Source organism: Schistocerca nitens, chromosome 2 (genome assembly GCF_023898315.1).
Source record: "Schistocerca nitens isolate TAMUIC-IGC-003100 chromosome 2, iqSchNite1.1, whole genome shotgun sequence".
Classification (NCBI taxonomy): domain Eukaryota; kingdom Metazoa; phylum Arthropoda; class Insecta; order Orthoptera; family Acrididae; genus Schistocerca; species Schistocerca nitens.
This window is the reverse complement of record NC_064615.1, coordinates 870,670,395-870,695,870: the sequence shown is the minus strand read 5'-3', so window position 1 is coordinate 870,695,870 and position 25,476 is coordinate 870,670,395. Positions and strand designations below refer to the sequence as shown.

General features: G+C 38.9%; 1 protein-coding gene across 4 annotated transcripts in view; it reads left to right on the top strand.

The window, feature by feature from the left end:
- Positions 1-25,476, top strand: part of LOC126237147 (uncharacterized) — a 518,724-nt gene that overhangs the window by 349,219 nt on the left and 144,029 nt on the right. For all 4 annotated transcript variants that reach the window (XM_049946992.1, XM_049946991.1, XM_049946990.1 and 1 more), the window contains exons 11-12: positions 973-1,104; positions 9,256-9,415. In XM_049946992.1, coding sequence (XP_049802949.1) covers positions 973-1,104; positions 9,256-9,415 — 292 coding nt within the window. The remainder of the gene's footprint in view (positions 1-972; positions 1,105-9,255; positions 9,416-25,476) is intronic.

Below are 25,476 nucleotides of genomic sequence, written 5' to 3'. Positions count from 1 at the left end.
AAGAAATAATAGCGAAACTTATTTACAAGTAGTGAGTAAGAGGTGAATACAAGAGATACAGAGAAAAGCTGCCTCATTCACTGCTCTCCCTCCCTCTCTCTCCCCCCTCTCTCCCCCTCTCCCCCCTCTCTCCCCCTCTCCCCCCTCTCTCTCCCCCCTCTCTCTCCCTCCCTCCCTCCCTCCCCATCCCCCCTCCTTCCACTCCCTCTCCTCCCCCCCCATTTTCCTCCCTTTGATTTTGTTTTGTTTTGCTTTAGGGTGCAAAGAACAGCTGGAGTCATACGCACCCAAGTCAAAACTAGAGAACACAAACACAGAGTGGAGTTAAACAACTATGCGTCAGCCCAATGGACAGAGTAGGAGGCAGCTAAAAGCAGGCACTTGGGAGAGGGGGGGGGGGGGCGATACAGTAATGTAGGTCCAAAAACTAACCTTCGGTTGACAGCCTGCACGTCTTTTGCTAAAACAGCTGATAAATCAGGCGGAAAACTCAAGCTGGAATGTAAATGGTTAAAAAAAAAGGAGGGGGTGGGGGTCATTCCAGCAGGAAATGATGGACAGTTAAAATCTGTGCCCAGTGTGGACAAAGTGCAGCATGGAAAGGGATGAAGTAGTAAATAGCCACTGTAGAAACAAATTACATGCCATTGTAGATTGTTGTGACTGACTTTAATGACATGTGGCATAGTCAAACATTAATGAATCTTTTGTCAATTCAAATTTTTATGTAACATTTACTTGTACTCAGAACTAATTCTTGCAATGAGTATTGACTTGGGTATTACTTTTGCATTTTGCAATCATTTTCTAACAACTGTAGTTTATGGTCTGGGTACTGAAGCACTTTGATGAATGAAGAATAATTGTGGTCTTACTCTGTTATTCGTCCTTTCTGTTTTGTGGTGCAAACTCTGTGTGCCTGGTGTTGGAAACTTAACATAAACATCAGTAATGTTGTTGGTAACCTTGCAGGTTGCGGAGTTTACCAGATGACATTAAATCAGTACCTATGTTGTGTGCACAATGCAGTTTATTTGGTATTGCCCCAGTTGGAGGCTCTTGGACGGCAGAAGCTAATGAAAGATTTACTGAAATGGTTGAAGGGTAAGTGCACTGTATGTTACTATATCTAAAATCATTTTGAATTCTTCTGGATCTGCAGCATGGTAGTTGTCTTATAAGGACATTATATGTATATTAAGCCCAAATGCTGCTGTATTCGAAGACTTTTTGCTAAACAAACAACCTTGTAAGTGGGCAACCACAGCCACGACAGGGCACGCGGACGTGTTCCTTGTATGTGGTTCCATATAGGTTGGCCAAGCGATCACTATGATACAGTTTGTTTTGGACCCATCCACTGTATTGGAATTTGGCAGTTTTTATCCATGACATACCGTCTTTTAGTTGTGTTTTGTATTTGACAGACAACGAATGTTGGGGAAAAAAGATTTCGAGCTTTTCCGCTCAAATGTTTTAATCTTATATCACCTGAAGATGTGGCTTTATTGCCACAAAACCAGTAGTGGTACAGTAATAAATGACTAAAATACATCTGAAGCGATTATTAATACCCAAGACTTTTTGCTGTTCTCTGGTGCTACAGGTTTATTTCTGCTTCATGATTATTATCAAGCTATTACTATAACATATCGTTAACACTGTCGCTGTCTAATACTTTTCTCTGCTGTGTATCATAGATGTAATGCAAACAAAATTGTTATTCTCTAGATAAGCAATGTCTCAGCAGTAGAATTCGTTGCTGAGCGATATTTGCTAAGACTTACTTAATATTTTCCGTACGTTTGAAAGCTATGTTAGTCAGCTTCAATTGAAGCTATGAGACTTTCATGTATGCTACACCTATGATACACAAAACTACAAGGTATTAGACAGTGACAGCATTAACGAGGTGTTACGGAAGTAGCTTGATAACGGCCATGGAGCCAAAATAAGCTCATAGACCAGAAAATAACATCTTAATAAAAAGTACTTGAATATAACGGCATTTCGAGTTATCATTCATGTAACATCTAAAATCTTTTAAACAATGGAAATCCGGGATGGAAAGTAACAGTTGCTACTCACCATATAGCGGAGATGCTGAGTCGCAGATAGGTGCAGCAAAAAGACACTCATAATTAAAGATTTCGGCCATTAAGGCCTTCGTCAGCAACAGACCACACACACACACCTGAGACTGCAGTTATGTGTGCGAGTCGCGTTTGTGTGAGTGCGTACCCCTGTGTATGTGTGTCTTGTCGTCTATTGTTGTCGAAGGCCTTAATGACTGAAAGCTTTAATTGTGAGAGTCTTTTTGTTGTACCTATCTGCAACTCAGCATCTCCGCTGTATGGTGAGTAGCAACTTTCCTTTTCATAACATTGTTACATCTAAAATCTTTTGTAATTTCAAAACAACTGTTCATCATTTAATTATTTATTTATCTTCATATTTTATTTATCTACTCATTGCAGATAATGGTTCTTCTACTAATCAATATCAGTACAGATCCAGCATGCTATGGTATCTGTCAGTGCAAGATTATCAAGGTCATTTTTAAAAACCTAGTTTAAAAAAAGAATATAAGCAAAACCTATAGTTTTAACACCCAAAGACAGGTAACATTTATTCATTAAAAATGCACACTATAAGCAATAAAAAGTCAAATACTTCACTGCTTAGTTAAATCAGTTTAAGAGTGTTTAGAGAAGTTCAATAAACATCAAAAATTTTCTGTATGCCTGTCACAAAACAAAATAACCAACATTGATTTGAAAAGATGGAGAACAAGCTGATTTATAAAGATTGTTTCCAAGAATTTGGTGCAGTTTACTTGGAATCACTGTCTTCAGGAACAACAGAGATATCTGACATTGTTAATGGTGTGGATGATGTTGGACTGATCCCTACGACTGATTGTTTAGCTGAAACTTTTGTCTGAGCCTTCTGGAACATTGCAGGAATACTAATTTGTTTCTTGTGTTGAGTTCTTTTTTTGACAAAATTATTCAGATTCATAACTTCAGAAACATTGTATTGTTGGCTGCGCTCAGCGAATTTCGGAAAAGTGTTTAAATCTTTAGAAGACTCAGCCTAAGAGATTTGAATTGTAAACGTTTCTTTATCATTGGTCTCAGTTTCTGGTGCTCCCTGTATGACGCTCGGTTTTTAGTACCTCCGGTGTGCTGAAAACACTTTTTAATATCACATTGTTTGTCAGCTCTTCTGTGATTGCTAAATTTCTTGTCGTTGTTGATCCAGTTGTCAACTTCTTCTGTTGAAAACCAATTCAGTTCATTAATGGATGCAGAATTTATCACCTATACGATTTCAGAGCAACCAGTTGTTGGCTCATCATTTATATCACATTGCATCCAACTTCTTAGACCGGTATAGGCTGGGTTTTCTCCAGACCCTGTGCTAGGTTATATTTTTCACAAGAGGATCAAGCAGTTGAAGTCGTGAAAATATTGTCTTGAACATTAAAATTGTATCGGAACTCTTTGATGCTGCAAAATGAGCTGGTAGCTTCTGCAAAAACATTCCTCCGTATCAGCACTTGAAATTTTGTATGACCTATTAGTCCATTAGGTGAATCAGTGATGTAACATTGATACTAAAATATGTTCATAAAATATTACTTGACACAAGCTCTGATCTGGAGAGTGAGCTCAGCAGTCATTAAGGATGAGAACTGTCTTAGAGTTTGTAGGTATCACTTTTTTAAATATCTGTCACAGCTAGAATGAAATGTTGAAAGATGCTATCTTTGAACAACTTGGTTTTCATCCAGGCAGTAGTCTGAGCACCATACATAACTGCTGTATATCACATTTTTTAGAGATCTAAGCTTTTGGTATTTTCCAGTTACAAACAAAGGTAGTTTACGGTCACCCAAAGCATTTCCACACATTAAGACAATTATTTTGTCTTTATCCTTTTTAAAAACTTTTATGCTAGACTCCTCACTCCCACTAGGGTTGAATTTATCGAACTTCACTACAATGGGCCATTCTCATCAGCATTGTAAATTTGGTATTGGGGACAACTTATGCTATGCAACAACCTTTTGAAACATTTTGTACCCATTTGCAGCAGCCTCATCAGCAGATTTTGTTTCACCAGAAATATTTAGTTTATAGATATAATGACAACTTTTGTAATCCTAAAATTACCCTTTCAAGAATGAAAAAACCTGTGGGTAGACCTACATCAATATATACATAAATACTCCCCAAGCCAGTGTACCATGCGTGGCAGAGGGTACCCTGTACTACTACTACTACTACTACTAATAATAATAATAATAATAATAATAATAATAATAATAATAATAATAATTTCCTTTCCTGTTCTACTTGCAGATAGAGTGAGGGAAAAAACAATTGTCTATATGCCTCCATATGATCCCTAATTTCTCACACCTTACCTTCATGGTCCTTACACAAAATGTATGTTGATGGCAGTAAGATGGGGCTGCAGTCAGCTTCAAATACCAGTTCTCTAAATTTTCTGAATAGTGTACCTTGAAAAGGAAGTCGCTTTCCCCCTAGGGATTCCCATTTGAGTTCCTAAATCATCTTCGCAATACTTAAGTGTTGTTCGAACCTAACTATAACAAATATAGCAGCCACCTCCAAATTACTTCACTGTTTTCCTTTAATCCTTCCTGTTGGCCCAAGCACTTGAGCAGTACTCAAGAGGAGGTTGCACTAGCATCCTATATGTGGTCTCCTTAATGGGTGAACCACACTGTCCTAAAACTCTCCCAGTACACTGAAGCCAACCATTTGGCTTCACAGGCACAATCCTCACCTAATTGTTCCATTCCACAATCACTTTGCATTATTACATGCAGATATATAAATGACATGACTGTGTCAATCAGGACACTACTAATGCTGTATCCAAACATTATCGGTTTATTTTTCCTACTCATTTGCATTAATTTACATTTTTGTAATTTAGAGCTGGTTGCCATGTGAAAAACATTGGCCTTTTCAATTAACTTAGGTCTCATTATTGGCTTTCCTTCTGCTCTCTTAGCACTGAACACTTACACAAAACTTCATCTGTGATTTCTAACTTAGTTTTTTTCAGCATTTGCCTAACGTCTAGACTCAACTGAAGCAGATTATGACACACATTTTTCTACTCATTTTTTAAAATATGTTTATAGTTGAAGTTATATTAAATTCACTTAAAATATTGTTTTGGTTCTCACCTTTTTCCAATCTTCTTATGATACAGTTTTTGGTGGGTAATCAGTGTCACATGTTTATATTTTGCCATTTTAGACACATTTTTACTGTGTTTGAAGAACATCTCCTGGATTATATGAACTTTTTACTATGCTGTAGTGTGTTTGACAGTAGTAGAAATGGCTGATAATTGGTATAGTACAGCAACTATTAAATAATTACTAAATAAAACTGCACAGCATTGATGCAAATGTAAGTTCTGTAAATTTAGGTCTAATGAAAGAAGAATAATTGATACTACTGTAGCACAAAACTAGCAACACAATGTGGCGAGAATGTAATCGCTCAGTGAGAAAGACAGTTGTTACTGATCAGGTGCCATGCTGAACGATTTCAACGTTCCTCGAAGGATTCAGCCTGTACTGCCAACTGTGCTCAGCTAAAAATTTCTGATGTATGCTGGACTATTGGGTCTGCCGGACTATCATCTTCTTATGTACAGTTGGCCAACAGCACATTACAGTGTTAGATAACAATGAAAATTAGGTTCGCAGAGTTGTCATCTAGTAGATGCTGCTGACCTGTATTATGAAAACATCACATGGGAAAGAAGATACCATGTTCTCATGGTTCTTGTGGACTCCATGTGAAGAAAAGAAGAAACATGTTTGCATGATGATATTGAAATGTTATTGCCATAAATACATTAAAATATTCATATATATCTGCTGTCATCCAGGAGGCAAAGACAGCAGTGCTTCCAGCAGTTACCTTGCAGAATTTGTGAGATCAGGTCTACATTCTGGCTATGATTTAATACCAATGTCCTCAAACAGGAATATTTAAATTGTAACACATGGTTGCACATAGACACGTTTCTGTAACTAAATAAGGAACAGATTTACACAGGAAATTCAGAAGTACGCTTTATTTTTAGTGTGAGACATGTTTCATTAATCACTTTGCACAATAAATCATAATGATGTGGTGAAAATAAGCACTATACTAGAAATGAGCAAAAATCATCAGGCAGAAGTTAGGTCTGTTGACTTTCCAGAAATCTTTTAGGAGTAGGGAAGTATAGTTGTAGAGTAAACTGAGCATCAGATACAGATTATGCAACATTTGTGAAAAACCCATTTTGCTACACAAATTGCAAAAAATGTTGGAGGTATGAATCATATTGCATTTTTTATCGGTTCTCTTGCTTACAAAAGCAGCTGATGCATAAGGCATTGGAATGAAGACCCAAAAGAAAAGCTAATTTCAAATGGAAAACAGTAGCTATCAAAGAGAAGTAGAAGTATCAGCAAACAATAATAGGAACATGATAGAATACGTTAAATGAAGGGAAATTATTTGGAAATGTCTTCATGAGGTTATGGGAAGATACAATGAAGATGCTACACCAATTTTTATTAACAGTTATGATTCAGTATTTGTTTATAAACATTTGTGTTTGATAATACAGAATTTAAATTAAAATAAAAATTAAGAAAAAGGGTTGCTCTTAGTGAGGTTCGGTCCAGCAACTGTATTAGTAAAATTTTTGCTAGGTAACAGTGCTCTGAAATCTTCTATTCTTCAAAGATTATTTTTTCAAGCAGTTTTCAGAATTGTGTCTAGTCTTTTAATTGATGTCCATGCACTAACCTTCAAATCCTGCATGTATGAAAAAAATCAGTGTGTCAACTCCGTAAGAGATAAGTATTCATTGCATAGAAACATGATGTAAGGAGATCATTTGATGAAACCTACACTATAAGTTTTCGAACCACATTTGGTCAGTATCTAATATTTCTGCAGGTTGAATTTTAGTAATTGTATTTAAATGCAGGTTAATACAAATGTAAATTATGTAAATGACCAGCATGTAGCTGTATTTTGACTGTCTTAAATTTATCAACCTGTAGACACTTTCCACATAATACCAAGAAGCCATAGATGCCAATTATGGGATATGCACATTGCTAGACTTAATCTATTGGCTCTAAAAAGAGGGAAATGCATATTGTTTGTGAATGTAATAGATATTTTAAAGAAAGAGTGATATTGCACTGAGTGTGAAAATGGTGAGTTCTTCAAACATAAAGCGTTGTTAGAGGCCATCATAGAAGACAGTTACATATAAGCTCATTTTTTCTCTACACTTAAATCCGTGTTGAAAGATGTTTAGCTTACATCTTGTGTCTAAATATTCAAACTATCTATTGAAGAATTTCATTGGTTTGGGTACTTCACCCTGTTTTGCTTTGTCCTTTACACTAAGATCATAATCTGTTTTTAGAAAAATAATTCCTTCCTCTTGCACCAGATCAACTAGATTTGACAGCCACTGGTTTTTTAATAGTTTTGTGGCATTATATGACTACCACACATCTACACCTTCATCTCACGCCATTCTTAGTCTGTGTATTTATTTTATTCTTGTGCTTCTTTAGTTCCTTCACCTAATCAGTTACACCAGAGCATTACAGATCACCACATACAGTGTTGTGTGTTTTCTTTTGGTACATCTGACTAATATTAAAATAGTTCTTATTATGTGCACCTTAATTCCTCATTCTGATGTACCAAGATGATCTCTGAGCATGATAATGAAAACAACTATTTGTGCTTTCAAAGAAGTTTTATTTTTCAACACAATCTCATTAAATAATAATACATTCCATCCAGCAATGTTCCAGTGACATTATCCCCTCTCTGTAGCGTTCCTCTGGAAGTACTGCTAAGTACCCATCTGTAGCCACACTGGCTTCTTGATTGGGCGAAAGCACTGACTAGCAAGGAATTTCTTCAATTTTGAGAATAGCTGAAAGTCTGACTGAGCCATATTTGGGGAATGGGGGAATGTTCCAGCACTTCATAGTGCTAATCCCACAATTTCCATATTGCCAAGACACTTTTTAGGACAGGTGCATTGTCACAATGGAAGATGATGATTTTTTTTTCTTTCTTTAAGCTGGCTTGGTTTTCGCGTATGCCGGCATCTAGTTTCTTTAGAAGTTGAGAGTAGTGTTCTATAGTTATAGTTTTTCCTTTTTCAAAATAGTCAATCAACAAAATTCCTTCCGGCTCCCAAAACATCAATTTTATATGATCTTGCCAATGGCACCGTTCTCGACTTCTTTGGAGCTGAAGAACCGCCTTCTTTCGACTGCATGGGCTGCTATTTGGATTCGATTGTGTAGTCGTAAATCAATGTTTCATCCACTGAACACGTATCAATGCAGAAAGTCATTTCGGTTATTCATAAAATGCACCAAGCCATTTTCAAAAGTATCACGCAAATGTGTTTGTGACTTGCAGTGAGCACACGTGACACCCGTCTAGCGCAAAGCTTTCTCGTGTTCAATTCGTGGTGCAAAATGTGACAAATACGTTCCTTTGATTTCCCTGGAGCATTAGCAGTTTTACACATCTTCATATGCTGATCTTCCAAAATCAGATCGTGCATCTTGGTGATAATTTCCAGTGTGCTTGCACTTTTCGGACATCCTTTGTGTGGATCAACTTGGATGCTTTTGTAGACATGTTTAAACTGGGCCATCCATTTCTTCACATTGGAAATACACACTTACCAGTGGAATGACTTGCAATTTTACATGGTGTCTACAAATGTGTACTTACTAACAGGATTGGGGGTGGGGGGAAATCACATGAGTGGTAGTGCAATCTATGGGTGAGGCAGATAACTTTACAGACAACCGTTGTAGTTGATTCTTGATTGTACTTTTTCTTTTCATGAAATTGTTATATTCGAATATCTGCTAGGCAAGATCAATGTTGACTGCCTCCAGCTTGATACACCGTCGTACTGAGTATGAGGAGGAATCAGTTAGTGACTTGGTGAATGAAATGTGATTGTCAATTTTGTTAGAAAGCCGTAATTATACCAGTGCTGGTTTTTCTATTGTAATGGTGAGGTCTTTGTCCTCTTCCTGCAGTTTCACCTCTGATAATGTGCCTCAGAAATGTATTTCCATTACAGTAATTAGATACGTATTTCCTGTCACTTCAAAAGATCTTAAACATTGATATTTGTTTCCAGGTCCCAGGTAGTCATGGTTATTATGGCATATAGTTCAAATATATATGAGGTAGATCTCTGCGAAATATCTGGTGTAGTGAACAGCAAAGTCCCTTTTTCCGTGAGGGATGCACTTGTGTTTCTGCAATTTGCATGCTTCCTGGATTCAGCTACTCCAACAGTAAGTTTTAATTATTTTTTTTAATTATTTAGTTTCATGCAGTAATTTTTCTACTTAATGTAAATGCTTTCACATTGTTTCAGTTTGGACTAGTGTACTTAGATCAGAACATCACCAAGGTATTACTAAATAGGCATTGTCTGAACAAGCTTATCACAAATGATTCCTCCAAAAACACAGCTCACAGTGCTGTTATGCTGCCAAATGTTGTTTCGCTGTACTCATGTAACATTTATATTAACAAAAAACTCATTAAACAATAGCATCATTTGTAAGAATGTCATTGTATCATTAAGATGTTTTGATGAAGATAACTGGTTGAAAGTGAATTGATTGGGGGGGGGGGGGGGGGACTGGTACACCTGCCTAATATAGTGTAGGGCCCCCACGGGCATGCAGAAGTACCGCAGCACAATGTGGCATGGACTCTACTAATGTCTGAAGTAGTGCTGGAGGGAACTGACACCATGAATCCTGCATGGCTGTTTATCAATCCGTAAGAGTATGAGGGGATGGAGATCTCTTCTGAACAGCTCCTTGCAAGGCATCCCAGATATGCTCAGTAATGTTCATGCCTGGGGATTTCTTTGGCCAGCGGAAGTGTTTAAACACAGAAAAGTATTTCTGGAGCCACTCTGTAACAATTCTGGATGTTTGGGGTGTTGCGTTCCGTCAGAATGAATGCAGGTGATCAGACAGGATGCCTACATACGTGTCACAAGTCAGAATCATATCTAGAAGTATTAGGGGTCCCATATTACTCCAACTGCATTCGCCCCACACCATTACAGAGCTGCCATCGGCTTGAACAGTCCCCTGCTGACATGCGGGGTCCATGGATTCATAAGGTTGTTTCCATGCCCGTAAACATCGATCTGCGTGATACAATTTGAAAGTAGATTTGTTGGGCTAGGCAATATGTTTCCAGTTATCAACAGTCCAACGTCGGTGTTGACAGTCCCAGGCAAGGTGTAAAGCTTTGTGTCGTGCAGTCATCAAGGGTACACGAGTGGGCCTTTGGCTTCGAAAACCCATAATAATGATGATTTTTTGTTGAATAGTTCACATGCTGACACTTGTTAATGGCCCAGCATTTAAATTTGCAGCAATTTGCGGATGGGTTGCACTTCTGTCACATTGAACAATTCTCGTCAGTCGTCATTGGTCCTGTCCTTGCAGGATCTTTTTCCAGCCGCAGCAATGCCAGAGATTAGATGTTTCACCGGATTGCTGATATTCACGGGACACTGGTGAAATGTTCGTATGGGAAAATCCCCACTTCATCACTATCTCGGAGATGCTGTGTCCCATCGCTTGTGCCCTAACTATAACACCACATTCAAACTTATTAAATCCTGTAGCAGCATTAATTGATCTAACTATTGTGCCAGACACTTGCCTTATACAGGTATTGCCGACCCCAGTGCTGTCTTCTGCCTGTTTACATAGCTCTGTATTTGAGTATGCATGCCTATACCATTTTCTTTGGTGCTTCAGTGTATTTCTCTACCATAGAAAACTGCACAAAAACAAATATAGAGTACAATAAATGGGAATAGGTTGATTCATTCACTAATACTTTCATTCTTTTGTAATCTGTCTCCTACAATAAAGCATTGAAGGCAGAATCCATAGCATGTCACAGGGATATGTCTCAAATGTATTGCAACTTACTACATCAAATTACCAAAGTACATCGTAAGAAAGCAAGATTCACAGTATCTCAGAAAAATACCTACATGATCTGCTTTGTGAATAAAACTGTAAGTGGTAGTACTGAGTGGGTTAGCACAGTGGTTAGCACACTGGACTTGCATTCAGGAGGATGTTGGTTCAAACCAGCATCGGCCATCCTCATTTAGGTTTCCCATGATTTTCCTAAATTGCTTATGGCAAATGCCGGTATGGCTCCTTAGAAAGGGCATGGCTGCTTTTCTTCTCCATCCTTTCCTAATCTGAGCACGTGATCTGTCTCTAGTGACCTCATTGTCGATGGGATGTTAAACATTAATCTCCTCCTCTTGTAAGTTTTCTTAACTGTCAAGGCTGAATGATACCTGTCTATTAGTACCTTGCAGGCACTGTAGAGCTTCCTGCAATCCCATAGAACAACGTGGAAATGTAATACTGTTAGTATTTTTCCACTTTCTACACGTGATTTCTTCGTTCATCATCCACCCCACTGTATAATTACATTGCTTTCAGTAAATGAGAAGGAAATGGACATAGGCGTGATACTTGTCATAAAAAATTATACTGAATAAGAATTTACTTTGTTTTCCTGTACTTGCGTAACTGTAGCGAACAGGAATTTAAGTGTTCCCTCCAAAATTCTCATGTGTGGACTAGGAAAATATTTAGTGCCTGATAAATGTATCTTGTTCTTGTTTCTTCTTCCATTTTTCTTCTAACCATTCCTGCTGTCACAGTTTGGACTTGTCTCATTTCTAGACATCTGTATTCCCTTTTTCTTTTCATTTGCTACATTTTTACATTTTCTCCTTTCATCAGTCAGGGTGTATACGACCTGGGACAACCGGGAGATCCAGGAAAAACCCAGGAATTTTTTCTTCCGGGAGAAAACCGGGAAAAACCTGGGAATTTCTTAGAATTCCGGGAATTTTCATTGTTTTAGTTTTCAGTTAAATATTTGTAACTTTGACTGGAAAGAACCAATACTCTAACAAAGAATATCACTGTATCTCTCAACTGCAGAATAATACTGCAGCAATAAAACACGAACAAGAGGGGGGGGGGGGGGGGGGACGAAAATAAAACTTAAGTTCCAAAGGAAATGCATCATATACAACAACAAAACACAGTGCTCATACAAGCGTCTGCCAACAGCAAAATGTGTCAAAGGTCTTAGGAAGTCTATGCAATGTTTCATAACAACAAATTGCCTCCGGTGAGAGTGACATCACAACTGTTTACATTATATTCGTTTGAGTGGTTGCGAGCGAGCTTATGCGCATGTGCAGTTAAGTCGCATATGAGTAGTACTTTCTCCCACTTTTGGCTACAGAAGTGTGGCAATTAGCTGTATAAGCAAAAGCAGCAAGCAGCCATATGCTAAAGGGAAAAATTTTGCTGGTACGCCTAAGCTCCCCGATTCACGTATGCGCAACAGGTCTGGAACTAGGGAGTGGGGACAAACCACTGGGGTATCTGCCCCGGGTGGCAGTTTCGAGGGGGGGGGGGGGGGGGGGCAGATTCATATTATTGAGGAAAAAGACCTTGTTTCACAAAGCACCTAGCATCCAGCGCACGTTGGTCTATCGATTACTCATATGGTTTTGAACGCATCCCTGTTGGCTTTTGAACAAATTATAAGTTGCTTTCTGAATGAATCATAAGTTGATTTTTAAATGCGTGCATAGTGTACGTGATGTCTCTGCCAGGGAATCCCTGTCGCATCCAGAAATAAACTTTCCTGCAGACAAAAGGGGACGGGTCTATACGAGCTGAGTCGAATAAAGTCGAACAGATGAATGCCAATCGCTGTTTACGTGGTTGACGGGGTTTGCAAACGATCAGTGTTGTTATAATTACTAATGAATTCCGTAGATTCAGACTACCAGAGTGGAAATAAATGACTTGTAGGAATAACAGGCAACAAAGATTATGTATTGTCTTCTCCGCGTATCCAAGAAAATGAAATTTTGACAGAAAATTTTTGGCCAGACCGCTACACTACTAAGGGCCAGTTATACAGTCCCTGGCTAGCAGCCGCTCCACTTCTGTTCTGGGAGTAGCGCGGAAAACACGTTGTACGAACAGGTAATAATGCCTAACCGGAGAATAAATGCGGGATAACTAAACCGGTAATTGTGGCAGGGTTAGTTAACCAGGGAATAAGTTTTGACACTGGCAGGAATAGTTACACAATTAGTGATGACAAGATTGTTTGTTAGAACAAGGAAGGAAAAGAAACGGGGACTCTCACAAAGTACGGAAGAATTTGACGATTCCAAATTTATATAAAAATTTTGTACTACTACTTTTCGATCTCATGCTTCAAAAGCTAGAGAGCATGAATGAAACATGAAACTATTTCCTCCTAATAGGCATTTGATATTGGTACTTCATGAATTATATTCCGTCATTTTATAAAAATGACCATTTGTGCCAAACAGTCTCGTTTATTTGGTGTGTGCAACAATTGCTGAAATATTAGACAGACCTATTTCGTTTTATGTAGCGAACAGTGACAAAATACACGTAATCAGATCGAGAAATCACACCAGTCTTGGGTACTACCTGCATTAACAGCTTTTCTACTATTAGACAACGACATTTCGTTTTTCCACGTAGCAAAACATTTACGAACTTTGATGAGGTAATGGATTTTTTCCCAGGAAGGAAAGTATGCCATATGAAGCTGTGGCAATATTAGCGAGGGAAAAAAGCTAGGACGTAATGATTGAAGAAATGTGTAGTGTCTTACTTGTCTCTTGTCTTTACTCGTTTTATATATCCTATATTTAATTTTATGTGACACAAAACAGCAAGTTATTAACTAATAGGCAGTAAAGACTGCAAATTTTCTGAAGAGTTCTTGTTCTGCCGGTTACAAATAATCCCATCCAGTATTAATTACGAGATAGTTTTTTTAAAAGAGGGTCAGGATGTCAAACCAGCCGACTGGGAGCAGGAGAGGCACCACAGGAGATTTTAATTTTCACTGGCCTGAATATAGTTTGATGGCACCCATCACAATTACAGATTTGAATTCCACAGAGCGAAATACAGAGACGTGTGATGGAAGAATGCTGTGTGAAGAGGTGTTGCACTGCACTTCGGCACACTTAAGACCAAATAACCTGTCTTAGCTCCCTCGAACATATATGTTTTATGTGTCAGACTCTTTAGAAAGATGTGCGCTACAAAATGAAGATACACTCCTAGAAATTGAAATAATAACACCATGAATTCATTGTCCCAGGAAGGGGAAACTTTATTGACACATTCCTGGGGTCAGATACATCACATGATCACACTGACAGAACCACAGGCACATAGACACAGGCAACAGAGCATGCACAATGTCGGCACTAGTACAGTGTATATCCACCTTTCGCAGCAATGCAGGCTGCTATTCTCCCATGGAGACAATCATAGAGATGCTGGATGTAGTCCTGTGGAACGGCTTGCCATGCCATTTCCACCTGGCGCCTCAGTTGGACCAGCGTTCGTGCTGGACGTGCAGACCGCGTGAGACGATGCTTCATCCAGTCCCAAACATGCTCAATGGGGGACAGATCCGGAGATCTTGCTGGCCATGGTAGTTGACTTACACCTTCTAGAGCACGTTGGGTGGCACGGGATACATGCGGACGTGCATTGTCCTGTTGGAACAGCAAGTTCCCTTGCCGGTCTAGGAATGGTAGAACGATGGGTTCGATGACGGTTTGGATGTACCGTGCACTATTCAGTGTCCCCTCGACGATCACCAGTGGTGTACGGCCAGTGTAGGAGATCGCTCCCCACACCATGATGCCGGGTGTTGGTCCTGTGTGCCTCGGTCGTATGCAGTCCTGATTGTGGCGCTCACCTGCACGGCGCCAAACACGCATACGACCATCATTGGCACCAAGGCAGAAGCGACTCTCATCGCTGAAGACGACACGTCTCCATTCGTCCCTCCATTCACGCCTGTCACGACACCACTGGAGGCGGGCTGCACGATGTTGGGGCGTGAGCGGAAGACGGCCTAACGGTGTGCGGGACCGTAGCCCAGCTTCGTGGAGACGGTTGCGAATGGTCCTCGCCGATACCCCAGGAGCAACAGTGTCCCTAATTTGCTGGGAAGTGGCGGTGCGGTCCCCTACGGCACTGCGTAGGATCCTACGGTCTTGGCGTGCATCCGTGCATCGCTGCGGTCCGGTCCCAGGTCGACGGGCACGTGCACCTTCCGCCGACCACTGGCGACAACATCGATGTACTGTGGAGACCTCACGCCCCACGTGTTGAGCAATTCGGCAGTACGTCCACCCGGCCTCCCGCATGCCCACTATACGCCCTCGCTCAAAGTCCGTCAACTGCACATACGGTTCACGTCCACGCTGTCGCGGCATGCTACCAGTGTTAAAGACTGCGATGGAGCTCCGTATGCCACGGCAAACTGGCTGACACTGACGGCGGCGGTGCACAAATGCTGCGCAGCTAGCGCCATTCGCCGGCCAACACCGCGGTTCCTGGTGTGTCCGCTGTGCCGTGCGTGTGATCATTGCTTGTACAGCCCTCTCGCAGTGTCCGGAGCAAGTATGGTGGGTCTGACACACCGGTGTCAATGTGTTCTTTTTTCCATTTCCAGGAGTGTATTTTTGAAAAGTTGATTTTTTTAATTTTTGGCATCCTACCTCAAATGCTTAAGGGAGTGGAGCGCCACTATCTAATATTGCCGCAGTTCGGAAATATTGTAGACCCGGACCTGATGCTCAGAGCAGTCTGAGTTGTAGTGGGGAGGTGGTAGTCTCCACGTGACCCGTATTTACGTTACGTGATTTTGCTGTTTCCTCTTCGTTTGTTGCTCTCACGTCAAATGAAAACAAAACAGATTTCTGTGGCCAGGAGGTATCAAGTGAATTAAAATACATTCACTTAATTATGGAAGGGTCTCCCGCGTCATCCCCTACGCTCCTCAGAGTATGGGACCTCATCATCATCATCAAAATACGTTATTAGTTTCAGATTTTATTTTGCTTCCAACTTTCTGACAGTCAAGCTTTAATCGCCTTGCAGAACAATGAAGTTATTTTTGTCAGTTTAAAAAAAAAACATTGACTTTTATTAATCTTTTCTGCTGAGGTAGTCAATTTATTTGAAACGAAGTGTTTAATTCCACACTGTTGGCTAGTTTCAACTATTCACTGTATTTCAAGTTCACGTTTTCACCGTCTAGCACCTATGGCATTATGCCATAATAAAGTACCAAACATGAGATAATACAGTACTACTACTCCAAGAAAATTTACATCTGAATCTGCACATACGAATGTGCACTTCAAGCCAAATTATGTATTTTAGTATGGTCCACAAAATTCCCATGCTCTTGGAGTATCCTCTAATATCTTGTTTCTTTTATGACATAATGTAAGATCTTTTAATTTTTTTACACATAAGAACATACGGGCTTCCTGCGCCATCGTAGCTAATCTATTTCTAACTGGTCATGGGAAAATATTCTGAATGATTGTTTGAAAAGCGTTACTTTCAAAGTAAATTTCCTTTTACACAAGATAAACTCTGTGCGCAATTATCCGGTGAATTCACGAAGCGTTTGAGTCTTATTCAAAAATCAAATCTTTGAGGACGATCAGTTAGAATATTTTCGAGCCCAGAAGATCAGACATTTATGTTGTTGTTAAAAATTTTACTGGCACATTTGTGTTATGTATCTTAAAGCGTAACACGCGCAAAAAAGATCAACATTATGTGTGAAAGCTTAGCTTCTTTTTATACGTGAAAGCTTTTCTTTTCTTGTAGCAACACTATACCTATTAATTTAATCCATTACCTTTTCCTATTTGTTTGTTCGCGCTACTTAACAGTGATGTTGCTATTGGCTGACTACATCACGTGTCCTATGCTCAGAATATCTGCTGTAATTGGCTGGCGAGATCGCTTGACATGAGCTACGACTGGCTTACAAAAGCGCATCGCAGTCTTGATTTCAATCCTTCGAAAAGTAACATGTGGTGTTTGGTGGAATTCAAATTTATACTTTCGTAATACGAAAATATTCAGTGTACATGTTGCTGCATATCAGACATCTTTCCAAAACGTGTTTTTTCTCCTGAGTTTCGTTTTCTAAAGTGCCAGGAAATTCTACGCCATTGTATCTTGTGCATTATTGAAGGATTTTTGGTGGGTATAGTTTTTTTGTCTATTTGATCCTCTGCTGCCTCCACTATTTCGTCATGGTTTCAGATAAAACACAATTTAAACTCTTTCTGCTGTGTAGACGAATATCTTAACAGGGACTGTTAGACAAGGTTAAGGAAAAATGTATGGTAGATTTCAGTTTTGACAGCACTTGGTCACAACAGTCAAGATCAGTGTGTGATAAATTTATTAAAAGTACATAACTATATTTCAGTCTGACAGTACATTAATTCTGTAATGTATTCACATACTTTGACAGTCTCCTGCCAAATTATCGGGGTAGTGTGTATTATCCAAATGTTTTATGTTTTTTTATGTTTTACTTTCTAACTTGTTCCACAGTCACGAGAATCATCTTATTTTTGGTTCCATGGAACAAAAACTCAATCTAATCTTCAAAGCTGCCCATTCGTCTTCAGTTCTATTCCTTACCCCCCTCTTTCTGTCAGTTATTACTTAATGCTCCAATTGACGCATTCAACAACCTCTGGTTCTTTCAACTTATCCATATCCCATTTCCTGATTTCCCACCTTTCAACAGTTTCTGCACTTTAAATCTGCAGTGATGACCAGTAACTTGTGGTCAGTGTTATCAACTGTTCCTGGAAATGTTTTGCAGTTTAAAATCTCATTTCTAAATCTCTGTCTTACTATTATGTTTCCAGGTCCCTTCCACTTGTACAACATTATTTTGGAATTTTAACCTTAAGTATTAGCAATGATTAAATATTATGTTTGGTGCAGAATTCTACCAGGTGGTTTCCTCTTTCATTCCTCTTTTCATCTGTGTTGCCCTACTTCTTTTCCTTCTTAGACTTTTCCTACTGTTGAATTCCAGTCACTCTCCACAATTAAAGTTTTATCTTCCATAGTCCTCCTATTACCAGCCTTTTTCTGTTTCACTGAGTGCCACTCAGGCCATAAAGACACCAAATAATTTACTCCTCTCTCTCTCTCTCTCTGTGTGTGTGTGTGTGTGTGTGTGTGTTTTAATGGACTAACATAAAAACATACATTGTAGTTGTTCGGTTGACAGTTAACAGTCATTGTTCTATGTTCACAATTGTTACAGTCTAGAAACAAAAAGCAATTTAGGCTGGGGTCATATGGACGCAAGTGGTAATCACTGCAAAAAACTGAGAATAAATTTTAATGTGTTGTAAATTCAGAACTAAACAAGCATCATTGGGTACAGTTGACTCATGAGGGAGAAAGTCACACATTTTGAAAATAATAGTGTGTGTTTGTGGGGGTGATATTTCCTGTACTTAGGGGTTCATATTGGCCACATTGGCTCTAGAAAGGTTAACAATTTGAATGATTTATTTTATCTCCTTATTATTTCAATCTCTTCCATCATATACAGAACTAGTGGCCATGTAAACTTGAACTACTGCGGTGTGTGTTGATCATGTCTATCTTGACAGCTGTAATGCATAAACTGTGCTGTTGAAAGTAATTTACCCACATTACTACTTCGTTATTCATTATTAGACCTACCCTTGCATTACCTCTCTTTGATTTTGTGTTTATAACCCAGTACTGACCTGGCTGTTGTTGTTGTTGTTGTGGTCTTCAGTCCTGAGACTGGTTTGATGCAGCTCTCCATTCTACTCTATCCTGTGCAAGCTTCTTAATCTCCCAGTACCTACTGCAACCTACATCCTTCTGAATCCGCTTGATGTATTCATCTCTTGGTCTCCCTCTACGATTTTTACCCTCCACGCTGCCCTCCAATACTAAATTGGTGATCCCTTGATGCCTCAGAACATGTCCCACCAACTGATCCCTTCTTCTAGTCAAGTTGTGTCACAAACTTCTCTTCTCCCCAATCCTATTCAACACCTCCTCGTTAGTTATGTGATCTACCCATCTAATCTTCAGCATTTTTCTGTAGCACCACATTTCAAAAGCTTCTATTCTCTTCTTGTCTAAACTATTTATCATCCATGTTTCACTTCCATGCATGGCTACACTCCATACAAATACTTTCAGAAACGACTTCCTAACACTTAAATCAATACTCGATGTTATCAAATTTCTCTTCTTCAGAAACGCTTTCCTTGCCATTGTCAGTCTACATTTTATATCCTCTCTACTTCGACCATCATCAGTTATTTTGCTCCCCAAATAGCAAAACTCCATTTTATTACTTTAAGTGTCTCATTTCCTAATCTAATGGTCTCAACATCACCCGACTTAATTCGACTACATTCCATTATCCTCGTTTTGCTTTTGTTGATATTCATCGTATATCATCCCTTCAAGACACTATCCATTCCGTTCAACTGCTCTTCCAAGTCCTTTGCTGTCTCTGACAGAATTACAATGTCATCGGCGAACCTCAACGTTTTTATTTCTTCTCCATGGATATTAATACCTACTTCAAAATTTTCTTTTGTTTCCTTCACTGCTTGCTCAATATACAGATTGAATAACATCAGGGATAGGCTACAACCCTGTCTCACTCCCTTCCCAACCACTGCTTCCCTTTCATACCCCTCAACTCTTATAACTGCCATTTGGTTTCTATACAAATTGTAAATAGCCTTTCGCACCCTATATTTTACCCCTGCCACCTTTAGAATTTGAAACAGAGTATTCCAGTCAACATTGTCAAAAGCTTTCTCTAAGTCTACAAATGCTAGAAACGTAGGATTGCCTTTCCTTAATCTAGCTTCTAAGATAAGCCGTACGGCCAGTATTGCCTCATGTGTTCCAATATTTCTACGGAATCCTAACTGATCTCCCCCAAGGTCGGCTTCTACTAGTTTTTCCATTTGTCTGTAAAGAATTCGCGTTAGTATTTTGCAGCTGTGACTTATTAAACTGATAGTTCGGTAATTTTCACATCTGTCAACACCTGCTTTCTTTGGGATTGGGATTATTATATTCTTCTTGAAGTCTGAGGGTATTTCGCCTGTCTCATACATCTTGCTCACTAGATGGTAGAGTTTTGTCAGGACTGGCTCTCCCAAGGCCGTCAGTAGTTCTAATGGAATGTTGTCTACTCTCGGGGCCTTGTTTTGACTCGGGTCTTTCAGCGCTCTGTCGAACTCTTCACGCAGTATCATATCTCGCATTTCATCTTCATCTACATCCTTCCATTTCCATAATATTGTCCTCAAGTGCATCACCCTTGTATAGACCCTCTATATACTCCTTCCACCTTTCTGCTTTCCCTTCTTTGCTTAGAACTGGGTTTCCATCTGAGCTCTTGATGTTCATACAAGTGGTTCTCTTTTCTCCAAAGGTCTCTTTAATTTTCCTGTAGGCAGTATCTATCTTACCCCTAGTGAGATAAGCCTCTACATCCTTACATTTGTCCTCTAGCCGTCCCTGCTTAGCCATTTTGCACTTCCTGTCGATCTCATTTTTGAGACATTTGTATTCCTTTTTGCCTGCTTCATTTACTGCATTTTTATATTTTCTCCTTTCATCAATTAAATTCAATATTTCTTCTGTTACCCAAGGATTTCTACTGGCCCTCGTCTTTTTACCTACTTGATCCTGTGCTGCCTTCACTACTTCATCCCTCAAAGCTACCCATTCTTCTTCTACTGTATTTCTATCCCCCATTGCTGCCATTTGTTCCCTTACACTCTCCCTGAAACTCTGTATAACCTCTGGTTTAGTCAGTTTATCGAGATCCCATCTCATTAAATTCCCACCTTTTTGCAATTTCTTCAGTTTTAATCTACAGTTCATAACCAATAGATTGTGGTCAGAGTCCACATCTGCCCCTGGAAATGTCTTACAATTTAAAACCTGGTTCCTAAATCTGTCTTACCATTATATAATCTATCTTAAACCTTTTAGTATCTCCACGGTTCTACCATGTATACATCCTTCTTTCATGATTCTTGAACCAAGTGTTAGCTATGATTAAGTTATGCTCTGCACAAAATTCTACCAGGCGGCTTCCTCTTTCATTTCTTACCCCCAATCCATATTCACCTACTACGTTTCCTGACCTGGCCAGAACTCCTGTTCTTCCTGCCACCCACTATATCTAACTTTAACTCACCCGTTCACCCGTTTACCTTTTTAAATTCTTTAACATAACTACCCAGTTAAAGGATCTAATGTTCCATACTCCATCCTGTAGAATGCCACTTGTCTTTTTCTTGATGAACACATCTTCCTGAGTAGGAGATGCCAGTGGGGACTATTTTTCTTCTGGAATATTTTACTCGGTAGTATATACCATCATCATTGAAACATACAATAAAGCTGCAAGTCGGGAAATGTAATGGCTGTATTTTCCCCTTGCTTTCATCTGTTTGCACTACCAACACAGCAAGACCATTTTGGCTCATGTTACAAGCCCAGATCAGTCAATTGTCCAGTCTGATGCTCTTGCAAACTGAAGAGGCTGCTGCCCTTAGAAGCACATGTTGGTCTGACCTCTTCAAGATAGTCCTCCAATGGTTGCACCTATAGTACAGCTATTTGTATCGTAGAGGCCTGGAGGTCATCCCACCTTGACAAGTTCCTTGGTTCTTGGATCATTAATTGTGTAAATGAGATACTGAAGAAAAACATTAAAACAAAACACTTAATAAAGAAAGTGAGGTAACGAGAATGAGCAGGGAATATGGAAAAAAATGCAGGATGTAAATTGTAATGGAAAAATTATTAAAGAAGTAGACGCTATCAAATGTTTAGAAAGTAATCTGACCAAGGAAGGAAAAAGTGCACAAACTCAATGTTTTTCACAAATGATGCTTGTGGCAAATTTTGAAGATCAATTATCATCACACAAATTTTGAAGATCAGTTATCATCACCATGTTTCAAATGATGAATTGCTGAGAAGAATTGTCCACAGAGCTTGCACAGAAGACTGAAATTGCAGGGCATGGTCGATGCATGAAACATGGACGAATACCCAAATCAGAACTGTTCTGGAGACCAACACATGGATACATATGTAGAGGGAGACCTCATAACACCTGGAATGAACTTTTACGAAGGATCTTCAGTACAGCAACACAAACTGGGAGGAAGCTGAAAAACTGGCAGCTGACTGAATATACTGTGCGAGTAGAAGTCGAAAATTGTGCTGATAATCAGTTGTCCCATCTGGTTATAAGGAGAATGCAAGAAGGATAACACTGACACTTTGTGTTCCTAATGCGATTATGTGGTAAATGCTCAACACAATCTTGTTTATCTTGAATGGAGTACCATGAGATTTAATACCTTAGAAGATAAGCCTTGAAATGAGCCCATCATGCAACAGATGTATAACATAAGATGATAACAGTGAATTTAAATTCAGGAAGATATACAGTTATAATAGAAAGCATGACATGTTGTAGATAAAAAAAATAATAAAATGTCAAAACCACAATAAAAGAAATGAAATCAACAGACTGTCATGTTTAAAACATTTTGACAGCTATAAAAGGTTGGCACATAAGTCATAAAAATGTATCTCTGTGAACACAGTTTGTCCGCTCAGCAAGATTGCCACATTACAGGATTTTTTGGACATGTATATTTTTTACAGAAATCTTATAATCTTGAAGTCACCCACCAGATTATGTAAATTGTATCAATGTGTGAGCACACCACAGTTATGGACAACATTACTGCTCTCTTTGAGTGTGGAGCTGTAGGACTAGTGCAGACAGAACATTCCCAGCTGCCTTCATGTTCTCATGTGTGCTTTCAGTCATTCAAACCTACACCATCGGAGATCTTTTATCTACTCCTTCAAGTAAGTGTACCTCCATTGGAGCATGTTTTCAGGCATATGGTCTCTTTAGTTACTTATCATCTCAGGGATCATTTTCTGCAGTTTACCCCCTTTAACGTGCTCACTCTGTATAGCCTACTGTCACCTTGGAAGCTGTTACAGTTTGGTTTGTTTACAAGTTTTAAAATTCATGAGAGTGATTTACAGTAATGTGAGGCTGTCATGGCCATATTTATGGATTTGTCTGCCACTTCCTGTCAGAACAACTTCATATTTAAGGTAGCAGAATAAAAACACTACATTTATTTGCTAACTGTTAAAAGTATTTTAAAAAATATCATACAGCATCGCCAGGTGTCAAATGACCCCAGACAGTGACGAATAATAAATTAATATAACTTAAAAAATGATACAGCTCCATACTTTCATATTGATAGGCCACAGATTAAGAAGTCATCAATATACATAGTAAATGCAGTTGACGTAAGTGAAGTTCGTCATGGACAAGGCTGGTGTCAGTTCCTACACAAACAATGTTTCAGTAGAATGCAGGGTATTGCTGGGTGATGATAATGTGTTGTATATTGAAAGTGGGAGGGAAGTGATAAACATTGTAGAATATGCAATGTTTATAATAATACACAGAAAGCAATGAATTTAATGACCCATAAAAAAGTAAACAACACTTAGTAGTACATCAGATATGTAATGGAAGAGTGGCAGTTTTGAAGGAAATCAGCAAACCTGAAGTACAAAGAATTATTCTGACTAAACTCTTCTTGCTCACTAACCAATTTTCAGGTTGTTTCGTGGAGACACTGTAAATTTCAGGCTCTTTTTTGAACATTTGGAGGTTGTGTAAACTATTAATTATATTATCACCATGATGTTTGCACTTTAGCAGTTTATTACTAAGATGGAATTTGCAGTGTTAATGCATTCAGTTTGTTCTTTAAATCTTGGCACTCTTTTTAGAGTTGGTTCAGTACACTTTGGTCAGCCAGACTGACTCTGGAGGCTGTAAATTCATCATAAATTTTTTTCATTGTTATGTCTTAAATTGTTTCTCAGTTGAACAGTGATGGTAAGGGCCATTTTTGCATCAATATTTTAAAAGTATTTGACTACAAGGTCTTTTCAAAAATTTCCAGAACTTTGTCCACAAAATTTTTCTACGTTTACCTTTTACTAATTGTGCATAGTCTCCTTCAAAATACTCTGCTCCATAATTGATACACCTCTCCCAATGCTGTTTCTACTTTTGGAAGCAGTCTTTCTGGATTACGTGAAGTGCCATTTGTGAATTTTCTTTTCTCTCTTCTATCAATGCAAATCTTCGTCCTTACAACAGGTTTTCAATTTTAGGAATAAATAAAAGTTCAAATGGGCCAAGTTTCGAGAGAATGGAGTATGAGGTAGAACAGTGATTTCATTTTTTGTGCAATAGTCATGCACCAACAGGGATGAATGTACGGGTGTGTTACCGTGATGCAAGAGCTATGAATTGTCTTGCCAGGTTTCAGGCCATTTTCTTCTCACATTTTCTCACAGGCATTGCAACACACCCCGATAGTACCATTGATTAACAGTTTTTCCCTTTGGCACAAATTCATGATGGACCAATCCTTCAAAGTCAAAGAGAGCTATTAGCATGGCTTTGACATTTGACCAGACCTGACAAGCTTTTTTTGGTCTTGGAGAACCTTTCCCGCATCACTCTTGAAGACTGAACCTTGGTATCAACACCATAATCGGAAACCCACATCTCATCACCAGTTATAATTCTCGTACGTAGATTGCAAAGTCTTTCTGGTTTTGACTCAACTCTTGTTTTCTCCCTATTTAGTTTGATGTTTTTCAGCCTATGTTGTCAGTAGTTTATATTAGAGGCTCCTTGGTTGTATTGTAAGATATGTTATAAAACAGCTAGCAACCACAAATTTAAAGATGTTGTTGTTCAACAAATTTTATTGTTCCTGGCCATTTCTATTTTCACACTTCTGTTCATCATTAGAAGGCTGCTTTACAGGACATACTGTTTAATCAGTTGTTGGGTGTTTTGCATACTATGGTGCGCTATAGTGAAAATATTTTAATTCAGGAAATAAGTGAAGAGAAATAATAGTCAGCAATTGCATAATAACTGCATGGCACAAGTACTTACAGTGAACATGTCCTGATTACTTTAAAAGCTTGCATTTTATAAAAATTTATTTTCCATCTAACATGCAGTGCTATCATGATAAATGCATCCTAGAGTTAGAAACGCAAGTTCGAAAACACACAGTAAAAGGTGGGTCATCATTAGCATTTGTGCATTGAACAATCTGATTCTACATTAACTCAAAGTGCTGTATATGTATTGCTGGTCTACAAAGACATGACAAAGCAAAGATACACATTGTTTACATTAGGTGTCAGAGATGAGTTGAAAGATATTAACAACAACATTTCCCACAGTAAAAAATTAA